Here is a 24,749-nt window from a genome sequence, read left to right as displayed (position 1 = left end):
GAACAAAGTAGGTGTTCCGGTTCGTAATGCCACCAAACTACTTTGTTACTGTATTGTAGATTTCTACATCTAAAGTGCCAGAAATTTCAGTGACTTGTTTTTCTGCACTTACCAGGCATGCTGTGATTGCAACTAATGCACAAATTAAGAACTGTTATGTTGAAAATCTATTAATACAAGCTCAGTGGTGTAGCGATCCCTTCATCCATGTGCCCTGTATATGAATCTGGCTCAGGCCGGGCTCACGCGAGTGGGTCGGATTCCTGCTATGATCTCGGCCGGCGACCCTGTGTACCTCCTATCAACTGCATTGCAAATTACTGCAGCGGCTTGGCGTTGGTCATGTGCAGTACAGTTTTTGTTTGTTTGATCTGCGCCGCTGTTTAGCGATGATGCGCGTACCTGTAGCCCATACACAATGTTATCTGTTTATGGGCTGTGGGTCAGACTACTCCATTGACACCATGGAGGCCGTCTGCACGCAATTCGTATCTGTGAGTGTGAAGGAAAATTCGAAAAGGTATGCCCGCGTTTTACCATGGAATTCCGCGCAGACACAGATCTCAAAATCCGCAATTCAAATCCAGTCATGTGAGACCGGCTTTAGGCTAAACTCCAGGTTGGTGAATTATCATGGACAGCACAGGCCCCCAAATACGCCTCAGTCATCAGCCATTAGTTATGGTTCTCTGTGCAGCGCTGATCCTGAACAGATCTGCCAAAATTTTGCAAATGCCTTGGCTCTCCATTTGTATGGTGCCTGTCTATGAGCATTGTACCATGTCCAGTGGGTATTCTAGAAAATGCATGTAACATCGGCTTTACACCATCCTGCCTCTGTAAAAGAATACTCTTGTATTAGGCACAGAAACAAAACACAATGGGCCACGTGGCCTTAAATCCTGCACTTGGCCACCTTTTTATTGCTACTGTGGCCACTAGTTCTCAGTATTAAGATACCTTGTATCAATATATGCCTAGTGTTTGATGTTTCTATGCCAGCTGCCGGGCATCATTGTCCTATTTACATAACACAAAGCATCGCATTCTAGGTTAGCAGTAGGAATATTGTGCCGGCTGATGGATGGCTTTCTTCTGACCTGATATTACTCTTCTTTTTGTCCTTCTGTTATTTATTCAGACTACACACTGAGCGTTTGCTCTGGGGGGATCTGTGCCCTATTTTCATCTGCTTCCTGGGAAAGTGTATCTGCTAACCAACTGCTCCATTCACTGACAGTTTGTATGGGAGCCATCCTACAAGAATTACCGCAGGGTGTGTTCTGTTCATGTGGTGCCAGGTATACTCCTCCCGTGAGAGTAATAGTAGTGTCTCCAATATATTCCTGCATACTGTGTTTTCCTGAAAATAAGACCCAGTCTTATATTAATTTTTGCTCCAAAAGAGGCACTAGGTCTTACATTCGGGGGATCTTATTCTACTTGGGCTTGGGCCACGCCCCTGAGTTGCATTGATTGGCCAATTTATAAATCCCGCCTCCACAATGCAATGCTGTGATTGGTTTTCGAGTGCTGCGCAGCCAATCAATAGGAGCCAGCACTTCCTGGAGGCAGGATTTTATGAATCCTGTAACCAGGAAGCAATCTTCTGTGGGCGTCTGAGGACTGCAGGAAGCATGCTGGATCTCCAGAGAGCAGCGGGAGGGACGTAGACCGAGCCTGCTAGGTATGTACTAATTTTTTTTATGTGATGTAGCTAGGGCTTATTTTTGGGGTAGGACTTATATTTCAAGCCTCCTTAAATCCTGAAAAATAAGGGTAGGTCTTATTTCTGGGAAAACGGGGTAGTGCTAAGGGCACTTCTCATCATGTTCATTGTATAGTCATACATCTACAGGGGGTCAGAAGGAAATCCATTATTACCCTCATGTGCGCCTGCAATTGCCTCACAAACCCCTGAAAGTAAAAGCTCGTAATATAAATTCTATAAAGCAAAAAACTCAAAAGAATAAGGGAGTGGTATATAATAACTCATATGTAATGTCTAGTAACCTATATAAACGAGCTCCAAACATCAATTTCATTTTTACTTCAAACGTTATTCTCATCTGTAGCTTAAGGGAGTTTTAGCAGAATTTCAAGTTATCCACTCGGTGGGGTTCTCAACTCTGAGACCCACGCCAAACTTGAGAACGGGACTCCTGTGTCTGGCTTCCCTGTCCAGCTTTCCTCCTAGAGGCAAGACCTCCATCTGTCTCTGGTCCTGACGGCCCCCTTTCCGGCTGAATATGGTGATTCGGACTTATGGAAATAGCTGATAGGGCTGAGCTATGCTGTTTCCGTAACTCAAGTGGGAGTTATGCAAACAGAGTAGTTCGCTATTTTGCTATTTGCGTCACTTCCGTTGACTTCTATGGGAGCTACGGAAACGGCATCGCACAGCCTGCTTGGCTGTTTCTGCAAGTCCCTATCACCAAATTCAGCCAGATAAGGAGCAGCACGGACCCCAACCAGAGGTGGGTGCAGGTCAAAGAGGTGGGTACCGATCAGGCTTTCATGGGCTGTCCTATGGATATGCTGGAAAAATCAGATAAGACAATTACAAGGGGTATTCCTATGTCAGGAAATGTATAACATTTAAGAAAGTCCGGATCGACTCGGCACAGATCTGCCAGCGCAGCATGTTCATTATTCCTTATTATAAGTGTCCTATTCGCATGCATCACCGGCGGAATGTTAGCCAGTTATGTCAGGATTTAGGAGCAGACTTCATGCCTAAATTCTGATAGGATTCTGAACATGACCTAATAGGTAATGCAATTTAGCTGAGTTTGCCAACTGTATCTTAATCCGAAGTACGTAGAGGAGGGACGGGCCCCATAGCAGAAGTAAAAAGTTCTCTCATGGCATTGTTTAGGGGGGAGGAAGCATTGCAAATTATGCCAACCATGAAAAGGGGTGATGGCGTCAACTTTTTAGTTGAGGTCCCCATTCTCTACGGTATCCTAGCAGAGGTGCCCTTGACCTTAACCTATGCATGCTGCTGTTTCTTAAGAAATCTACCAAGCAGTATAGAGCAATTGACTATCACAGCGTGTGCGGCTCCAAAGCAAACACAACGCAGTTCAGTCAAACAAGGCTGCTTTTATAACCAGCGTGTTAGAAAAGGCAGAACACAATGCGCTCTGGCCTGCCATACATGTGCCAATCTATTGGGCCTCAGTGGATGGATGCTGTCCCAGCTCTTTTGTGGGTAGCTTGGCAGTCAGCACCCGCATACAAACATCTTCATCTTTGTAATGTGTGGAACTACTCGCATGGGACTAATTCAGCTATTGCATCAATTCTGTTGATTGACTTTTGATATGTGGTGTTTCCAAGCTGCTTCTGCGACACGCTTATAGAAGCAATGACACTTTTTGTTCAGCTTGAATGCGTGTGCCCAAGCAGATCATCTCTGCAATTTTCAAACCAGCTCTGGCCCGTACAAGCTGCCTTAGACCCTCTACGCAGGAGACCTACTATAGTGTATGGCCGATTTAGCTTGTAGTCCATGTGGATCATGTCTTCTACAATATAGTTGCAAGAAAAAGTGGATACTTTTGGAATTATCTGGATTTCTACATTGGTTACTAATTATGTGTTATGTAAGTCAGTTTTCAAACACTATCTAATAATACATAGTTGCACCGTTCTTGAGCATATTGACTAACCATCCACTATTGCGGATTCCGCAACTCAAACCCAGTCGTGTACAGCTGGTCTTGCTCCTTTTGTGCAAGAATGGTGTTCATGGAAGAACTAGGGATTTTACAGTTTGAGTCTTCTATAGAGCTTCTCCTGTTACCCTTGATTTCCTTATCACCTCTTTTGGGATTGCACATTGTGCTTTTTCTAGTGATCTTAATAGGTCACCCAGCAGTTTTGACTTTCGTTTAATAAAGTGGTTGTCTGAGAAGCTTTCTCTAAAAACTTCTCTCCCCATGGCCCAAACATAACTAAGGGCTTATACTCTCCTCACCAATGGAAGACTTGAAAAAAGCAAGTGTGAGCTCATGTTTTAGCCAGGAGGGAGCCATTTTTTGGAGAACATGGTCCATACACAATACAATGCGTGTGGCCGATATTTCATACGCATCCCTGCGATGAAACAGGGAAATGTAAAAAATAAAAAAACACACTGGAAATAAGTGCTTGCGTGTGATATGCGGGCGTGCGCAGTACACTTGCTGCCCATGCGCGGTATCTGCTGACATACCTGGTATTTACAAACACCGGTAAAACACTGTGGGCGGGAGCCATAAGGCTTCTTTCACACTACATTTTAACAGTCCTGCATTGGTTTCTTGTTTTCTGCATAGGATCATGAACCAGAAGCATAGGGGAGATTATGTGAGACAAACCTTTTTGCCTCATAGTTTCTGCCACTGTCAGGGGTGTTCGTCTTACATACTCTGTGCTTCTGTCCTGGTTACCATCACTATGCATTTTCAGCATTAAAGCGAATGGATGGAAGCAGTACTGGATGGTAAAAATGTATTGTTTAGGAAGCCTAACGAGTCTTATGGAGAAGAATAGATCAGTAACCCGCCTGGGTACCTTTTATTGAATGGGCAAAGCACTTGTGAAACACACACTTCCAATCTTATCTCCTTAATTTAAAACATCTGCCAGTTAGCTCTATATCTGTATAAAGTTTTCTATGCTTTCAGGAATTAAAATGTATACTTTCTAATAAGGCCTTTCAGTCATAATAGAGAGAAATCAGTATGTCTTAGAAACCAAATTTTGAAATCGTGAATTGCATTGTAAGCTATAGTCACTGATGTGAAGATTAGTAAAATGACCAGGTGCCTGTGCTCGGTGTAGAAGCATGAAGCTGGGTTTGCATATTGCAGTGCCGCCCCCCCCCCCCTTGATAACTGCATGCATTTTACTGTAAATTGCCTTTGCATTTACAATCTATAATGGTCTATTTACAAGGGATGATTATTCTTCAAATTCCCACAGGAATCTAAATTTATTCTGAACCATAATCGTCCCATGTAAATGGGCCATTAGGAGTTATGCATATGGGTTCCATACTAGTTATTAGTATTATTTATACCGGTAGTACCAGTGTTTCTGGTGGCGCAATGCACCACTTACTAAATAGTGAAAGGGATTGTTTCAACACTGGACAGCAGTTCACAATTAGATGAAGGCTGGACTAGTGTTGGCGGCATTAGCACTTGAGATGACGTGATATCACGTTCAGGAGACTAAAGATAGCGGGGAAGGAGTATGCTTCAATGTTGTTGGTCAATATGTACCTCCAGCTATGTATATGTACATTTGTGAGGTGTCATTTATTGGAGTCTCCACACAGGTGTGCAGCTTCCTCACAACTAGCTACAAACTGCAAAGTGAGTAGTGCTGTATCCATAGCAACTGAGGCCGCAGAGGATGTATGAGGCCCATGAGCGCTCATTCAGTGCACAAGGATAAAGGCCCTGTGGTGATGTCAGTCATGTGATCAGGGGGTGGAGCTAAAAGACAGTAACTGATTACATGATGGTGGCATCATCACAGGTGCTGTCAGCACATGGTGCTGTCTGGCTCTGTATGTAACTCGAACAGCACACACTGACTCACGGACGAGTGGTTATCACTTTGATTATGGAGCTGTGGACCATCCATATGTTTCTGTACAGCACCTTATTATTGAGGTATTGTCCTATGGATGCAATGCTTCTAGAGGAGAGTGCCTGAATAAAACTGGGTCCTTTGGGTGTGCCTTCAATTTTTACTGCCTTCACTTGGATTTGGAACCAGAATGAAGGAACACCACACTGTGTCATTTTTATAGGTGTGTATTACAACTCCATACGTCTCGTCATTTGTACAGGGCAAGACGTTCGTGAGGTCGAGGGTCTGGGCTTTTGGAAGTAATTTCTGGTATAAACAGGCTTCACAATTCAAAGTGTATGTTGACTTAGGAATTTTTTTTTGCTCCATAAAGGTCAATGCTAAATTGCACAACTGCTGTTCAAACGTACTAGCTTTTTATGGTCATTTTAAAACCTTGTGTGACTCAGTACGTTATTTTGGGTGTAACCATCACACAACTTGCAAAGCTCTGAGTAATTCCAGCAGTGATGCATAGCTTCAGCCTAAGTAATTACATGCTCATTTGTTCCTCTTTTGGTATGCTGGAAGTTGTAGTCTTACCAAAGCCAGATAGCCACAGTTTAAGACCACTGCTATAATGTAATCAAAAATGGCTTCACTTTTTTTTCTCCAGTTTTGAAGGCTGACCTATAGTAAGTATTTTAACACTTGCCATTTGTGGTGGCACATATCTCAGGCTGCCCCTGGAAGGTAATGTGAGGTGTGCCCAGCGGAGCTAGGAACCGTTCTTCTATACTGAGCATCTCCACTGGGAGCTGGTAGCTAAGGGACATGCATCTCCAGGGATGTGATGCGGGGTGTGCCAACTGTCACTTCTGTCTAAAATGATAGATTACGTGTAATAAAGGGCATACAATCGCTTCTGTCACAGTACAAAGAGGAATGTAGAGAACTGAAATTCATAGATAAGTTGAATGTCAGGGTAAGAAAGCTGCTTGTGCCATAGAGATCCCAGATGCATCTGTCAGCGCTGCAGGCCCTGACCTGTGACCGTGTAGCCCTTGTCCTGACACATCGTGCATTGAGCCATTTATGGAATAATGGGACACGTGCACCAATGAGTGAAGTGCTGCAGCAGCCGAGGCTTTTCAAACATTAACAGTATTAAAACTGATGAAATGGACTTCTGTCTTTAGCTAATTAAGTGGCAAAAATCCTGCAAGCTGTAAGAATTCCTAATCTTTTCCAACCGACATTGAAGGGTGACAATTGTTTCCTTACATTCTCTAGAGTTCACATCTCTCATTCCTCGAGTTTGTAAAAGTTTTCTTAGGCTCTCTGTGTAACACCCTTCCCCCTTCTAGCCTTCTCCCACCATTCAGTTTTCCGCCTCTCTTCCCCCTCCTCTCTCACGCTCTCTCTTGACTTGTGTTGTAAGTCCCTTCTTTTGCCTCCCTCCGTTTCTTGACTCTCTTCTGGAGGCTCTTGCTAGACAGCGGCTCCGATCAGCCTGCCAGCTACTGTTGGAGTAGAAGTTGCTTCTTAACTTTTAGTGGCTTTGGTGAATATAGTTGTATAGGCTCCTATTTGTGCAGATAAATGTTTTTATTGGCGTGGCATGTACTGCAAGTGCCAACTGTGTCGGGGTGGTTTCTATCCAGACAAATAGACCTTTATAAGGTCTTCCAGAATCTGTTATGTGTAGGGTTGTTGTGTGCCGGTGAGAGGCATGAAGACTTTCCTAGATGCTTATAGGATGTAGGACTAGGTGTTGACCTACAGATTGACCAGTTGTTTTGTCTACCACCACATATACCTCATATTGAGGGTGGTTTTCCCTAATAAACTGAAGCACCACGCTTCATCTATCATATATTGGCACTAATATTACATGTATATCTTCTCATTGATTCATCGGATTGTGGTTGGGTCCCCACGATAGCTTTGTATCCAGAAACAAACCAGTCTTCTAGTGCAGAAATAAATTACGTACGCTTACCTGATGCTGGGCATTGGCTATATGACTGCATTTACAGTTACCATAGGGGTTATCTCTACTTCTAAGACTGAGGAGGATGTAGCATAGCTGCAACGCTCAGGGCTCTGGAAAAGCTGTGTTCATTTATTAAAAAGGTCTGTAAAGAATTACTGTATTTTAAATCATTTCCATTCTCAAATGGACGCTACAGATTCTGCTTATTTTTAGCTTGTGATAAAATAGTTGTGATCTGGATCCAGCAGGCCGCATTATGTACAACCTCTGTGGTGTAGCTTAATATGGCATTAATAGACTATTTGGCTCCGGTTTCATATGGAATACAATAAAGACACCTCCATATGAATCTGATAAAAGAAAACCATGACCTGTTCCTAATCATGCCTAATGATAGTGATCTTTTCCCATAGAAGCCACATGGAAGCGGCTGCCATGTGCTGGAGACCCTGACGGTAGAACCCCCAGTGTTATATAACCCAATAGCATCCTTATCTGATGGATATAGCCTAGAACTGACATCTAGAGACCGCTGCTCTGCTCAGCACATGTAGTCCTACTGGCAGCGGTTTAGTGAAATCCTAGGGTTCTGCCTGCTGGATTCATTTACGATTAAGCTAAGGTTAGGATTGGCCGCCTTTGTAGTGATGCACACGTGGTCTATGGTTCCTGGAGCCGATGATCTGCTTTTATTCTAGATTATACCGGTTGTCTGGGACTAGTAGAAGGCCCCCCTCCATCCCAATGGCGCACATTTTTTCTGTGGGCCGTGTGATAGCTTCTGTCTGTGAGCCTGGTCAGTGACCCTGTGTACCTGTTTCTGTATGCAGATGACTGTTGTGGCTCGCTGTCGGTCATACTCAGTGTTTTTTTTTCGTTTTTTTTTTTTTTCTTAGCATTGTGGGAAATACAAATATTTGTGGTCTGCAGGCTGACTTCAATGGAGACCATCCGTGGCAAAAGGGAGCAATTTTGGCATCATAGTTGGTACCACTGTCAGAGGTGTTCGTCTGACATATTCACCTGTGTGATTCTGTCCTGGTTGACATCCCTATGCATTATCTGCATTAAAGCAAAAAACCAGGATGGAAACCGTACTGGATTCTAAAAATGTAGTGTGAAGGAAGCCTAACCAATCTTTTGGAGTTGCAAATTTTTTTTCCCTCCCCTAGTGAAATCTGTGATTCATATCTGCAATTGTAAGCGAAAAAGTGAATTTACATGGTTTTCAACACCCATGCTGTGCTGCAGTTCCTCCGCGTGGATGCTGATTGTGGATTCCTCAACTGGAATCTGCCCATGTGAGCCCGGCCTAAATCTAATCTACTCATGGCTTAAAAGACCAAAAAAGCTGCAGTGTTACTAGGCCTGCGGTGCGCATTTTAAATTTGCTGATTTTCACCACTGATTTCTCCTCTTTCAGTGAGTGGGGTGGAAATTGCAACAAATTCACATGGCTGTCCTCAGATCAGTTCTGTATGCTCTGCAGCAGAAATCATATATGAACATATACTAAGGTTATGTCTACACATAGCGGAAATGCTGGAAAACCCTGTGGTAAAATCCACAGCACTTCCACAAGAGACAGTGAAATCCGCACCATCCGTATGGATTTTGACTCAAAAGCCGCTGTGCTTCTTCAGCTGCTTCCAGAAGATGCCACGTTCCATCTCTCCTCCGAAATCTCTGTGGTCTCAATGCTTCCTTCACCAGGCACCCGGCGGCCTCTGGTGAGCACAGTCACTTCTGCATCACCTGTCCATCAGCACCTTTTTCAGGTGACCATTGTAAAGAATCAGAGGCTGCAGGGTCACGGTATTAGTGTATTTTGATGCCACTGGAAGCTAGGGGTTTGACAAGAGGGAACGCTTCTCTCACACCCCCAGCTCCTGATAGGGTGACGTTACAAAGGTCCTAGCTGCACATTGCTTAAAGGGGTTGTCTCGTGAAAGCAAGTGGGGTTATACACTTCTGTATGGCCATATTAATGCACTTTGTAATATACATCGTGCATTAAATATGAGCCATACAGAAGTTATTCACTTACCTGCTCCGTTGCTGGCGTCCCCGTTGCCATGGTTCCGTCTAACTTCGGTGTCGTCTTGCTTTTTTAGACGCGCTTGCGCAGATCAATCTTCTCCCTTCGGCTGGTCTCGGAAGCATCGGCGTTTTGGCTCCGCCCCCTTGTACGCATCATCGCGTAGCTCCGCCCCATGACGTGTGCTGGTTCCAGCCTCCTGATTGGCTGGAATCGCCACATGACGGGGGCGGAGCTACGCGATGATGCGTACCAGGGGGCGGAGCCAAAACGTCGATGCTTCCGAGACCAGCCGAAGGGAAAAGATTGATCTGCGCAAGCGCGTCTAAAAAAGCAAGAAGACACCGAAGTTAGACGGAACCATGGCAACGGGGACGCCAGCAACGGAGCAGGTAAGTGAATAACTTCTGTATGGCTCATATTTAATGCACGATGTATATTACAAAGTGCATTAATATGGCCATACAGAAGTGTATAACCCCACTTGCTTTCACGAGACAACCCCTTTAATGGCCGGCTGGCATTCTTAGTCTCGCGCTTACTTCGGTTCTTAGCAATACATTATGAGCTGTCAATGCTGGCATGTAACACCAGTTACATGCCAGCATTAAAATGTTATAATGTAAGGTAATGTAAGGCTAAGAAGGGAAGTATCCGTGAGGCTGCGGGGCAGCCATAAAGAATTGTGCAGTGTGCAGCGATAACTCTACACGTACGGCCTGTTCTCGCCTCCCGCCCGGCCCCTGCCTCACTGCTGCATTAGCCGGCAGCTCTTGCTGCGTCTGTGCTGGCTGACGGACTGTCCCAGGGTCACCCCCATGTTGTCGCTGGGGCCGCATGTGTCGTCCGGCTCCGTCGGGAGAGCCTGCCGCCCTGCGCCTCTATGTTCTCTCACGGCTGCTCCCCCACTCAGCATTCGCATTTTGGTCCGGCGCAGTGAGAGCTGGCCAGCTGGCGGTTCTGTCAGCTGTATGGCGCCTCTCTGATTTCTTCCGGCCGGTGCCTCGGTGGTGATGAGCGGTCACCGCTCCAAGGCACCACCACTCCGCAGCTGGCCTTACGTTTCTTCCAGACGGCGTCTCTGTTCTCAGGAGCGATCACCGCTCCTAAGGCACTGGGGCTCAGCAGAGGGCTGGCAAGGGTGGAGCGGGGAGCAGAGGCCCGCTGACGCTATACCAGGACCACCGAGCGCAGCGGTGCCCAAAACAGAACATCTGCTGCCAGATTAAGGGCAATAACGGAACATCAGGTGCGCCGAGCACTGGGAACAACTGTTACACTGGCCTGCCAAGACCTGTAGACAATCCTTATTTTGAAGCCAACCACTCCCCTCCACCCCCCCACCACCACCACCACCACCACTTCCTGGTGACGTCAAGATACACTAATACCCAGGGTCACCACCTCTTCTCTTGGTATCAGCGCTCACATCCTGAGTGCCATCATGCCAGCAGTTAAAGAATGTGACGCTACAGCAGTCATGCAATTTCCTGTGACACTATCTGTTACAGCAAACCCTGTGATTGCAGTGAGCTGCACCGCTGGATCCCGGTCGACCTGGAAGGGTAAGTATATCTCTTCTTTTCACACAGGGGGTCCTATTGAAAAGGGGTCGTCTAGTAATTGGGGGGGGGGGGGACGCAGTTTAATTACTATTGCTTTCTATAGTGACCTAATTAAGTGAAGAAAAACGAAAAAAAGAAAGTGTTCAAACTACTAAAGCAAGAAGGCAGCGAAGAAGCGCTAAAATCATACAGGGGAAAAAAACAATATGCAAAGATAAGATCAAAATTGCTAAGGAGGAGGCAGAAAGACTGATCGCCAAAGACAGCAAAAACAACCTGAAACTATTTTTCAACTATATTAACAGCAAAAGGATTTGCACTGAGAGCACTGGCCCTTTAACAAATAATGCAGGAGAAATCATTGAACATGATGGAGGGAAGGCAAACCTATAAAATAGTTTCTTTTCAAGCGTATTCACAAACGAAAAGGAAATGCCACTTGAGATGCAGGGGAATAAAATGAACTTCGCACAAAATATCTCATACCCAACGCAGGAGGAGGTGCGGAACCGGTTAAAGAAGATTAAAATCGATAAATCGCCAGGCCCAGATGGAATACACCCAAGGATACTAAAGGAACTATGTGATGTGATAGCTAGGCCGCTATATCTAATATTTGTGAATATTATCAAGACCGGGGTTGTACCATTGGATTGGCGCATTGCCAACGTGGTTCCAATTTACAAAAAGGGGCCCAAAGTGAGCCTGGTAACTACAGGCCGGTAAGTTTCACTTCGGTGACTGGAAAAATATTCAACGTGTTTCTGAGACGCCATCGAAAAATACCTCAAGGAGAACGGAATGACTCCTCATCAGCATGGGTTCATGAAGGGTCGATCATGTCAGACCAATCTGATCAGCTTCTACGATGAAGTATGCTCTCGGCTGGACCTGGGAGAGTCTATTGCTCTTGTATATCTGGACTTCTCTAAAGCATTTGACACCGTGCCACATAATAGGCTGATATATAAAATGAGACAGCTCGGTTTGGGTGGAAATGTGTGTATCTGGATAAAGAACTGGCTCAGAGATAGAAAGCAGAGGGTGGTAATAAACAGTACATACTCTGACTGGGCCACCATCGCTAGTGGGGTGCCACAGGGCTCCGTATTAGGCCCCATTCTGTTCACCATATTTATCAATGACCTGATAGAGGGGCTGTACAGTAAAATATCAATATTTGCAGATGACACAAAATTATACAATATAATCAATGCAACGGAGGACAATGTACGGCTACAAACGGACCTAGATAAGCTGGGGGCTTGGGCAGAAAAATGGCAAATTAAGTTCAATGTTGAAAAATGTAAGGTTATGCACATGGGCGGGAGAAATGGAAGTCACCAATATACACTAAATGGGGTACTGCTAGGGAAAACTGATATGGAAAAAGACCTGAGGGTACTAGTGGATTGTAGACTAAACTGGAGTAACCAATGCCAGTCAGCTGCTGCAAAAGCTAATAACGTTTTGGGATGCATTAAAAGAGGTATAGGGGCGAGGGACGAGAACATTATTCTTCCACTATATAAGGCACTAGTCAGGCCCCACATGGAATACTGCGTACAGTTCTGGTCACCGGTGATCAGGAAAGATGTTACAGTGCTGGAGGGGGTTCAAAGAAGGGAAACTAAATTAATACATGGAATGAAGGGATTGGAATACCCAGAGAGGCTATCCAAATTGAGATTATTTACCCTGAAAAGACGACTAAGGGGTGATCGAATAACTATGTATAAATACATGTGGGGACAATACAAGGATCTCTCCCATGATCTGTTTATACCCAGGACTACGACGGTAACGAGGGCATCCTCTACGTCTAGAAAAAAAACAGGCTTCATCGCCAACACAGAAAAGGGTTCTTTACTGTAAGAGCAGTGAGACTGCGGAACTCTCTGCCTGAGGATGTGGTGATGGCAAAATCCATAGAGGAGTTAAAAAAGGGACTAGATGTCTTTCTGGAGGGGAAGGATATTACAGGATATAAATCCTCGGTTATTTGTTAATCCAGGTATACAGGCAGGTAGGAACTATTAGAGGTTGATCCATTAGTCTGATTGCCATTAGGGAGTCGGGAAGGAATTTTTTTTTTTCCCCCAAAAGGGCTAATTGGCTCCTGCCTCTTGTTTTTTTTTTTGCCTTCCTCTGGATCAACATGGGAGGATAAACAGGTAGGACTAGATGGACATTGTCTTCATTCGGCCTTACAAACTATGTTACTATGTAGGCTTCTGACCATAAATATACAGTCTGGATCAGTGTTTCTCAACTCCAGTCCTCAGGGACCCCCAACAGGTCATGTTTTCAGGATGTCCTCAGTGCTACACAGGTAATGTAATTATTGTTTGTGCCTCAGACATTGCCACAGGTGTTCTTACCATAGGATAGCCTGAAAACATAACCCCTAAGTAGAATTGAGATCACATGACCATCTCAGGAAAAAGAGGCTGGGATATTCGGACAAAAATAAATAACTAAGCAAGTTAACATTAGCTCACTTACATATACTGGGGGGATAGCTACATAATGAATGGGGGGAAAAAAAATCACTGGAGTGACCCTTTTAATTTACTCTGCTAGGTCAGACACAATTTTTCATTTGGAGTTTATAAAAAAAACAATGTTCCACAGATCAATCATTGACTGGATCCTTTCTTTTTCTATTGTGAAAGCAGCTAACAATAAATTGAGGAACTAGGAGCGACTTTATCACGGTTAGTGTGGCTGGCCTCCACAAAAGCAAGAATCGCTCCATTCCCCGTGTACAAGAGAATCCCATGGATTCACAAGGCTACGGAGCCTGTGTTTGGTTTTTCGTACATTGCAGACCTGATGGCCATTGTTAGGCCATTGGCTGCCGTAGCAATCCCTCCGCACAAAAAGGGGTGACAGGGTGAGCCCCCTCCCTCTAAAGACTTGGATAACGTAGTTGCTATTGACATCACTAGCAACAATCCCAGCTTAGCGTAGCACGAGCCTAGTTGTATATTTCAACCAGCTCCTGCATGCAAGTTCCATAAATGTATGGCAGCCCCCATTATCTCCTGTCTGTGTAAATATATGGTGTAGGGCAGGAAGCTGTAAAAATGCCCGTACATATTTATATACTACTTCTGCTACAACCATTGTAAATGTAAATTACATTACGGTGGTGAATAAGGACCAGGGCTGCATTGGAAGCTCAACAGGATATACTGGTGTAAAACCACAAAAGATAGTTATATTGGCAAGTTTCTGCATATTGACTTGTTTAAACCTGTTTTCTGTATCTGTGAAACGCCTATACAGAACCTTATGGTAAGAATTCCTTTTTGGGCATCAGCAATTATAAACTCACTTCATTATACTTGCAAAGTGAAGTCCTTCATTTTCACATCAACACAGCTCCCTTTTCCTAGATGCCTGAAACCTAGCTGAAAGATTACACCTAGTGACTTTAAAGGACCACTCCAGCAAATACATTTTTCCATCTCGGCTCCCCTCACCTAATTGTTTGGCATGCTTTGGATGTCTATGTATATTGTAGTCACTTCCATGCAGTGCAGCCTCCTGTCTAATGCGATACTGTTATACCTTGGCGCCACCGGAAGTGTTAGGCTGCTTGACAGCCAGGTGACGCCCCCGTGCCTGATTGGCTGTTAGCAGCGGCGCCAGACACATTGAGAGCAAGGGACAGAGAGCCGCGGAGCTGCAGGGGAGAAGGCGCAGCAGCCGCCAGATGGAGAGCGGCGGAGCTGCAGGGGAGAAGGCACAGCAGCCACCAGATGGAGAGCGGTGGAGCTGCAGGGGAGAAGGCACAGCAGCCACCAGATGGAGAGCGGCGGAGTTGCAGGGGAGAAGGCACAGCAGCCACCAGATGGAGAGCGGCGGAGCTGCAGGGGAGAAGGCACAGCAGCCACCAGATAGAGAGCGGCGGAGCTGCAGGGGAGAAGACACAGCAGCCACCAGATGGAGAGCGGCGGAGCTGCAGGGGAGAAGGCACAGCAGCCACCAGATGGAGAGCGGCGGAGCTGCAGGGGAGAAGGCACAGCAGCCACCAGATGGAGAGCGGCGGAGCTGCAGGGGGGAAGGCACAGCAGCCACCAGATGGAGAGCGGCGGAGCTGCAGGGGGGAAGGCACAGCAGCCACCAGATGGAGAGCGGCGGAGCTGCAGGGGGGAAGGCACAGCAGCCACCAGATGGAGAGCGGCGGAGCTGCAGGGGGGAAGGCACAGCAGCCACCAGATGGAGAGCGGCGGAGCTGCAGGGGGGAAGGCACAGCAGCCACCAGATGGAGAGCGGCGGAGCTGCAGGGGGGAAGGCACAGCAGCCACCAGATGGAGAGCGGCGGAGCTGCAGGGGGGAAGGCACAGCAGCCACCAGATGGAGAGCGGCGGAGCTGCAGGGGGGAAGGCACAGCAGCCTCCAGATGGAGAGCGGCGGAGCTGCAGGGGGGAAGGCACAGCAGCCTCCAGATGGAGAGCAGGGAACGGAAAAATTCGAAGCTACTGGGGAGAAGGCACAGCAGCAGTGGCACCAGGGACCTTGACAGCGGGGGACAGAGCAGCAGGGGATAAGGCAGAGCAGCAGGCAAACGGAGGCTCCTGCAGCACCAGGGAGCTTGACAGCAGGGGACGCAGAGTGATGGCAGAGTGGTGGATCAGCTGGGGAGATGGCAGAGCAGCGGCCAGGTGCCAGACAGCAACACAGCACCAGGGTTTGGGATCGCTAGCGTGGGGGAGGCGGGGGGAGGAAATAAATGCTATTTTAAAATGGAAAGAATAAATTCTTCATTAAGATAGAAGAACAGATGCTTCTATTTTAATGCTACTAATGTATGCCTAACTGTTTAAACTACCCCTAACCTTTCATCCATAACAAAAGTCCTTCCACACTCCTAGGACCTTGGAGCAGGCAAGCAATTGGGAGCTTTTCAGCTAATCGGGCACAGGGGCGTCACCTGCTGTCAAGCAAGCTAACAGTGGTGTACACCTACCACGTCCGGTGGCATCAAGGTACAACAGTACCATTTAATGCTTATACCAGCTGGATGTTTCCATCTCTCCACACTTTACCTTCTGCTGTGCTTGCAATTCCATGAAGCATCAGCACAAAAAGAAACATGGGCAGCTAGAGCCAATATCCTCTCTGCCTGAAGGGTGAACACTAATGTATTACCTTTTTTTATATTTTATGGAACAGTGTGAGAGAAGCTTTTTAAATCGTTGTCAGTAATTTGTGTTGGTCGTTGTCACAGTGCGATCATTAACAGTTATTTAACGCTTAACTCATTTGCAAACCACAAAACTTGCTTTGCAGTAGGGCTCTTGACCAAAACGCTGCTCTGTGAGACCCTACCGTTTAACCCCTTAAGTGTGAGTGCCGGCTGTCTCTTACAGACAGGCTGTGCATCGTTGGTTGGAGGGAGGGAGGGCATAGCTAGCCTAGCTCATTAATATCCAGGACTACTTCCTGTAGCCCTCTATATGTGCTGCTACTGATAAAATGTAATTTTCTCAAACTCCTGCACAGATCCACACAGTAGACATATCGCTGTGATCAGTGTGACTGTCACTACTTTATGCTGTGCTCAGAAGGGTGCAAGAAGATGGTGACAAGGCTTAGCTTTTAAGCTTTCAATAAGTAAACGACCTGTTTTGTTAAAGTCCTGCTCACTTTAACTTTAGAGCTTCCAGTTAGAACCTCCAATGCCATTAAAACATAGTACGTACCAGCGCTACATGCTGCGCTATTTAGTACTGGTGTACCTTGACGCCACCAGGAAGCTAGGGGTTTGACAGGGCTTGGATGCAGGAACGCCCGTGTCACACCCCCAGCTCCCGATAGGCGTACGTTAGTAAGGTCCTAGCAGTACTGTGTGCAGAGATTTTTGGCTGCCCTGGAGGGTTACGGTTGAGGGATTATTGTACTAACAGGACAATAATCCCTTACCCTAACCCTTCAGGGTAGGCAAAAATGTCTAGACACTATGCAGCGATATGTTGCAGCCGTCCCCCTTCCATCTGCCCTCCGCAAGCTGTTCGCTCCGGACAGAAGGGACATGGACACCGTGGAGCAGCGGCGAAGGGCTGTAGTGCACTCTGCTGGCGCTGCAGGCTCAGCATACACTGCATGTTTTGCCACTTGGGACAGAAGGGAGCAGCAGGGAAGCGCTGGGGAACACACTAGTGGAGGTTACATGCAGCGCCGCCCGGGGAGGCTGCCACACTCGCAGCAGCGGGGAAACCGCCGGGAAACACACTGGCAGAGGTGACCTATGGGGAGCCTGCCACTCGCAGCAGCGGGGAAGGTCCGGCCAACAGAGTGCAGCAGTTCGAAGCAAACAAACCCCCCGGGGAGCCTGGGACAGTCAAAACTGCATCGGAGAAATTACTTCTGGGGCCGCCCGGGGAGCCTGCCAGAGTGACCGCAGCAGCCGGGAGGACAACTGTTGGCCGGGAGCTGGGACTGGAGGATGATACAGGCCTTCCAGGACCTGCAGGGAAGCCATCTCATCAGCCAATAAGGTACAGGGGGGCATCACCGGGCTGTCAGTGTGCTCTCCAGCACTACTTCCTGGTGGCGTCAAGATACCCAGTACCGCGCTATTTAATCCTGTAAACTACTGGACATATACCCCATGATAGTCGGTGGGGGCCGTTCAACACTACGGTTCCATCATATGACTGTTTTGTTTGGCCAGAGGTGCCATCTTCCTGCTACCATAGTGGAACAAGAAAAAGGAACCATTTAGTGCTGATTATGAACCGGACCTAACTCGTGTTTTGATACACTAAGGCCTCATGTCCACGGGGAAAATCAGGCCCGCTACGGATTCTCCATGGAGAATCCATAGCGGGTCCCTCCTGCCCCGCGGACATGAGGGCTGAAAATAAAAATTAACTCACCTGCTGCGGGGCGTGCGTGTCTTCCTTCCTTTGCGGCCGGATCTTCTTTCTTCGGCCCGGCGGATGTGCTCGGCACGCCGGCTGCGTGCCACGCGCATGCGCCGGGCACATCCACCGGCCCGAAGAAAGAAGTTTCCGGCCGCAAAGGAAGAAAGACCTGCATCGCCCGGAGCAGGTGAGCTTAATTCAGGCGCGGGTCTCCTGCGGATCTGGATGGCTTCCATAGGCTTCACTAGAAGCCTGCGGGAGCCATCCCCGCGGGAGACCCGCACCTAAATGGAGCATGTCCGGATCTTTTCCTGCACGCGGGACCAGCGCCTGCAGGGAAAAATGACATCCGCAGGTATTTAACTACCTGCGGGTGTCTAATGCATCCCTATGGGGCGCGGATCCACGTGCAGGAAAAACACTGCGGTTTTAAATTGTTAATTTGCCCGTGGACATGAGGCCTAAAATATTTATTGCAGCAGGAATATTACATTTGCAACAAGACATTAGGCTAGAATTACACTCTATGATTTGCAGTCTTGAACAACATGTGTTCGTACTGTCTGAACTCAGTGCCTGGTCAAAGCCTGACTGAGATTTCTTCTACACTGTCAAATAATATCTATGTTCATGCATTTCGACTCTTGAATCATGTAAGATGTCTACAACTTGAGTCTTGTTTTGGCCTTGCACAGTCGAAATTTAAAGGAACTGGATCACCGACTTTTCTTTTTATTTATTTTTTTTAAATCCCCAGTAGTAGAAACAGTTTCCATTTTTATAATTGTTTAAATGTATAATTATTTTTTTATTCTGTATAAACATGTCTGTACATGACTCTGGGGGCGGTCATATTGCCCGAGCTGGATTTTTAAAGGGGTTTTCCAGTGAAATACTATTGATGACCTATCATCAGGATAGGTCATCTATAGTTGATCTGCCAGGGTCCAACGCTTATAACTGCAGGCACGGCTCTCATTGAAATCAATGGGAAATGTGCCAGCCACTACATAGGTCAGCCAAATACACAGAGGTTGGAGCTGAATCATTTGTGCCTACCTCCTTATAGTGTCCGGCGCTTTTAACTGCAGGCACAGCTCCCATTGAGTGACAGACGTGCCTGCAGTTACAAGCGCCGGCCACTACACTGAGGTTGGTATTGAGACTTTCACTCTGACCTCTGCGTTATTGTGGCGCTGACAGCATGATGGGTATTGATGACCTCTTTCTCTGAAAAGCCCTTTTAACAGCTTTTAGAACATTTAGAGATATGCTTTACGGCAGTCTCATGGGCCATTCATACAATGGACAGGAGGAAACCTATTTACCTGTATGGGAGACGGTTCTAAAAATGCTCTGTGACCGGTGCAGGGGGCATTATACAAGGAGAGGGTAGATGGTCACAGCTAATTTTAAAAAATTAACACGTGATTTGTATAATAAATCATTTTCTGATGACCCATTCCCTTGAAGTACAGTTTTGAACCTGGGACATCAACCACATCTGGAAAGTGTCAGCAGCCAAACTACTGGGAAATCTTTCAGACGCATCAGGTTTCTGTTTAGTTTTGGCCCTTTAGTATACGGGCTGTACAGCCAGCCTCAACGTCTGCTGCAGAACACACATGCTTGTGTGCGGTGAACCGATCCTATTGGAGTATCATGCCTGTAATACAGACCCCAGCTAGTACTAAACATTTAATGTGCCTCGCTGAGCCGTCTCTGGGAGGGCACTGAAGACCGCTTGTAGATCTTGTCTATATTAGGTTTCAGAACTGTGTAAATGTGCTTCAGATAATACTGAGCAGCGGGGCTAAGAATAGCAGATTGTGTTGTGGAATCACAATCCACATGGCAGTTGTCTCCAGTCTGACGGATACTTTTAGAGTGTTGATTAGATAAAGAATTGCAATAAACGGAAGAATTGCTGCAGTGTAACAAGTACAGAAGCGGGACTTGTATTGTGGAATAGATTATCAACCTTTTATTTTGGGTCAGAAGTTCCCAAACTTTTTTGCCCCGTAGACCACTTGCGGATCTTTATTTATTTATTTTTCTCCTGTTTTCTGTAGACACCCCCCCCCCCCCCCCCCCCCCCCCCCACCCTTCCCCTCTGTCTGCCTAAGGCCGGCTACACACGACCGGGTCGGATTCCACATGCAGAAGCCATTAGCAAAATCCGACCCTGTGCTCAGCCAGCATCCGCGCGTACATGGCCTTTCTTCTCTTCTGCGGATGGTCCATATGGCTCCCTACCTTATTAAAGTCAAACGGGTTTTTCACAGCTGACATGGTGCTGCTCACTTCGATAGGGTTTTTTGTAGAGTGGACAATTGTTAAAAAAAAAAGAAAAACAAATATAATTTTTATTCAGATCTTTATTGAAAAGACACAAAATGCAAGCAAATATTTGGATTTGGGACGAAACCAATTAGAACCTAGTAAAATTCTTACATAAAACTAATACACAATGCTGTTAGGAGGGATGAGCCGGATGCTCTGGTAGTGAGCTATAGGCTCAAGTCCCCACGTCCAGTGATCTACAATCAATTTTGTTTTTTTCGTAAGAAGATTGGCGACCGCACTACCATGTGGTATGATGATGGGAAAGCTATCAAAACCTTTCTTGCCATAGTCTATAATGTAGGATAGGCCTCAGGTACGCGCAGGCTGTGTTGCTGCCGGTATAAAAACTTTTAAGAACTTGTACATGAATATAGCCCACCACAAAGCAGATGGGTATAGATCACGCAAAACGTCTTGGGCTCTGGTGGATCACGTGAAAATGATGTTCCGTAGAAACTTTCTAGGTACGTTAGCTACTGTGCAGGTCTGTTTTGTCTATCGCCAGAGCCCAAGGAGTTTTGCGAGAACTCTACATAAACAATGAAATATCAAGGAGGTAAGTTATTTCTATGTCTATTATAAGTATTATGTACACAATCTGTCTGAGGTGTATTATGTCATTTACAGAACGCCTAAATGTTGATGACGACCTGCCTAAATGGAGTCCGCTCACGTGGACCCCCATTTACATCTTGTGCACACCCAAATTCTTTTCTTGCTAACATGGACCCCCAGCTAGTCAAAATCGACCCCTGGGGGTCTGTATAGACCTCTTTGGGAACCACTGATCTAGACAGTTCATTTTTCTAAGGCAGCTTTCACACGGCCGAGAAAATCCTGCATGATTTTATATACAGGAGTCTTTTTTTTGGGGGGGGGGGGGGGGGGGGGTTATTTCCCTGCATAATGCTGCATGTTCTATGTTTGAGCGTTCCCTCGAACACCCTGCCCATTTTGTTTTTTTTAATGGGGTCAGAAAACATATTGCACGGCATGCAGCGCTGTGAGGTTTTCATATTGAAAACCCAGTGGATCCCTGAAGCGATGGGACGCGTTTTTGACACAACTCGCATCCGCAAGAACATCGCACGCTCCCCAATATTGAACCAAGTTTAACAGCGAGATATGCGCTCGCCTGTTGGCGGCTCAGTTCAGGGTTTCTATCGCTCTCTGCTCTGTTTTTGGAGAGAAACAGAAATAAAACTGTTCTGTTTTCCCCATTGATCTGATTGGGGTTTAAAAAAAAGAAAAAGGCTTCTGCTTGGTTTCTGTTTTAGCTTTTAGTATTTTTTTTGTTTGTTTTTTTTGACAGAAGAATAGCGCAGTCTGCAGCTTTTATTTTTCTGTCTAAAAAGAACAGAACCTAAAAGAATGCAGCCAAGCAGAAGCCTTTTACGTTTTTTTTTTTTTTTCTTTAAACCCCATGGAAATCAACGGGGCGTAAAGTATACTTTTTTTTTTTTTTTCCCCCCTCTGCTTTATTTCGGTTTCTTTCCTCCAGAACAGGGCTCAGTTCAGGGGTTCTGTTTCTGTTCCAAACACAGGTGTGAAAGCAGCCTAATGCCACCCTCACTTGGTAGTATGTATTGTACACTTGATGTGCTGCCACAATTTTCAGGAAAACTGGTCACATGGTAACCATGTTAGTGAATTTCCCATGTAGACCTGCTGGCGGTTTTATTTATTTTATTTGTATTCTGCAGTTCTATTGCTTGTCTCACATTATAAACTATTGGTGTTCTTTAAAATCTGACTATGTAATCCTGATTAGCTCAAGTTAATAGATATTGTATTAGTTTTAAACTAAAAGGCTGACATTTACAAAATGCAGATCATTTATAGTAAATTGAGTTACTCGTTTTCTTCCAGGCTGGCATTGATGGGGAGAGCATCGGAAACTGCCCCTTCTCACAAAGACTTTTTATGATCTTGTGGCTTAAAGGAGTCGTGTTCAATGTGACAACAGTTGACTTAAAGAGGTAAGCGAAGTAAAGCAACTTTGGGCATGAATTAATTTGTGGGTGTTAATCTATATTCTGATTGTATAAAACTTGTTAGGGTATTGTACACTACCGTTCAAAAGTTTGGGGTCACATTGAAATGTCCTTATTTTTGAAGGAAAAGCACTGTACTTTTCAATGAAGATAAATTTAAACTAGTCCTAACTTTAAACAAATGCACTCTATACATTGCTAATGTGGTAAATGACTATTCTAGCTGCAAATGCCTGTTTTTTTTGTGCAATATCTACAAAGGTGAATAGAGGCCCATTTCCAGCAACTATCACTCCAGTGTTCTAATGGTACAATGTGTTTGCTCATTGGCTCAGAAGGCTAATTGATGATTAGAAAACCCTTGTGCAATCATGTTCACACATCTGAAAACAGTCTAGCTCGTTACAGAAGCTACAAAACTGACCTTCCTGTGAGCAGATTGAGTTTCTGGAGCATCACATTTGTGGGGTCAATTAAACGCTCAAAATGGCCAGAAAAAGAGAACTTTCATCTGAAACTCGACAGTCTATTCTTGTTCTTAGAAATGAAGGCTATTCCATGCGAGAAATTGCTAAGAAATTGAAGATTTCCTACAACGGTGTGTACTACTCCCTTCAGAGGACAGCACAAACAGGCTCTAACCAGAGTAGAAAAAGAAGTGGGAGGCCGCGTTGCACAACTAAGCAAGAAGATAAGCACATTAGAGTCTCTAGTTTGTGAAACAGACGCCTCACAGGTACCCAACTGGCATCTTCATTAAATAGTACCCGCAAAACACCAGTGTCAACATCTACAGTGAAGAGGCGGCTGCGGGATTTTGGGCTTCAGGGCAGAGTGGCAAAGAAAAAGCCATATCTGAGACTGGCCAATAAAAGAAAAAGATTAAGATGGGCAAAAGAACACAGACATTGGACAGAGGAAGACTGGAAAAAAGTGTTGTGGACGGATGAATCCAAGTTTGAGGTGTTTGGATCACAAAGAAGAACGTTTGTGAGACGCAGAACAAATGAAAAGATGCTGGAAGAATGCCTGACGCCATCTGTTAAGCATGGTGGAGGTAATGTGATGGTCTGGGGTTGCTTTGGTGCTGGTAAGGTGGGAGATTTGTACAGGGTAAAAGGGATTCTGAATAAGGAAGGCTATCACTCCATTTTGCAACGCCATGCCATACCCAGTGGACAGCGCTTGATTGGAACCAATTTCATCCTACAACAGGACAATGACCCTAAACACACCTCCAAATTGTGCAGGAACTATTTACAGCAGAAGCAGGCAGCTGGTATTCTATCGGTAATGGAGTGGCCAGCGCAGTCACCAGATCTGAACCCCATTGAGCTGTTGTGGGAGCAGCTTGACCGTATGGTACGCCAGAAGTGCCCATCCAACCAATCCAACTTGTGGGAGATGCTTCTAGAAGCGTGGGGTGCAATTTCTCAAGCTTACCTCAACAAATTAACAGCTAGAATGTCAAAGGTGTGCAATGCTGTAATTGCTGCAAAAGGAGGATTCTTTGACGAAAGCAAAGTTTGATGTAAAAACAATGTTATTTCAAATACAAATCATTATTTCTAACCTTGTCAATGTCTTGACTCTATTTTCTATTCATTTCACAACGCATGGTGGTGAATAAGTGTGACTTTTCATGGAAAACACAATTGTTTGGGTGACCCCAAACTTTTGAACGGTAGTGTATGTCCAATGCTATGGGCAACTTTTTGACATGGAACAGATTATTCTTACGTATGTTTAACCCCTTAACGACACAGGACGCCGGATAATGCCAATCACATGACTGGGGATCGCTCATCGCGGCCCTCGTACACTGTTCCAGGCTCTCTGTCACCTGTAGTAGCCAGGAGCAAGGAAATCTAAAATATCCTAGACCCTCCCTAGCTTCTGCGCTTATGTCTGCCATTTTGGCGACGCGCATGCGCCAAAGTTGGGGAAAGGTCCATGAATAAGCATCCTGTCGGCGAATATAGCCAGAGGCCTTAGGTAAGTAAGGGGGGGGGGGGTGTCTCTCCCTGTGGCAGCCCCCGACGCCCCGTGATGGCTCCAGATTGTCGGCTACCTCCGATGGCAGGGACCTGTCACGTTGCTTATATCAACAATCGGGGATGGTTTTACACAGAAAGATAAATTGCTATCAGAAGATTTGAATTTACATGGTACAATATTTTGTGTGCACTATAATTGTGATGGTTTGTACAATTGCTGCTTTTATCCTTTTGCTGTTAACATTACAAAAAATAGGCGGATACTTGTTAACATAAATGTATGGCTGTCAAAAAAAAATTTGGGCACAAAAGATGTGATAACGGAACATTGCCGCATATATTTACATTATACAATAATTAGCTATAA

The 24,749-nt window shown here is 45.7% G+C and overlaps 1 protein-coding gene across 1 annotated transcript in view; it reads left to right on the top strand.

Annotated features, from left to right (window-relative positions):
* CLIC4 (chloride intracellular channel 4) overlaps positions 1 to 24,749 on the top strand; it is a 46,682-nt gene that overhangs the window by 4,143 nt on the left and 17,790 nt on the right. The window contains exon 2 of the mRNA XM_066574593.1: positions 22,261 to 22,370. Within this exon, the coding sequence (XP_066430690.1) occupies positions 22,261 to 22,370 (110 nt within the window). The remainder of the gene's footprint in view (positions 1 to 22,260; positions 22,371 to 24,749) is intronic.

Source organism: Eleutherodactylus coqui, chromosome 1 (genome assembly GCF_035609145.1).
Source record: "Eleutherodactylus coqui strain aEleCoq1 chromosome 1, aEleCoq1.hap1, whole genome shotgun sequence".
NCBI lineage: Eukaryota > Metazoa > Chordata > Amphibia > Anura > Eleutherodactylidae > Eleutherodactylus > Eleutherodactylus coqui.
Note: the sequence above shows the minus strand (reverse complement) of the source record. Positions and strands in the feature narration are given on the sequence as shown.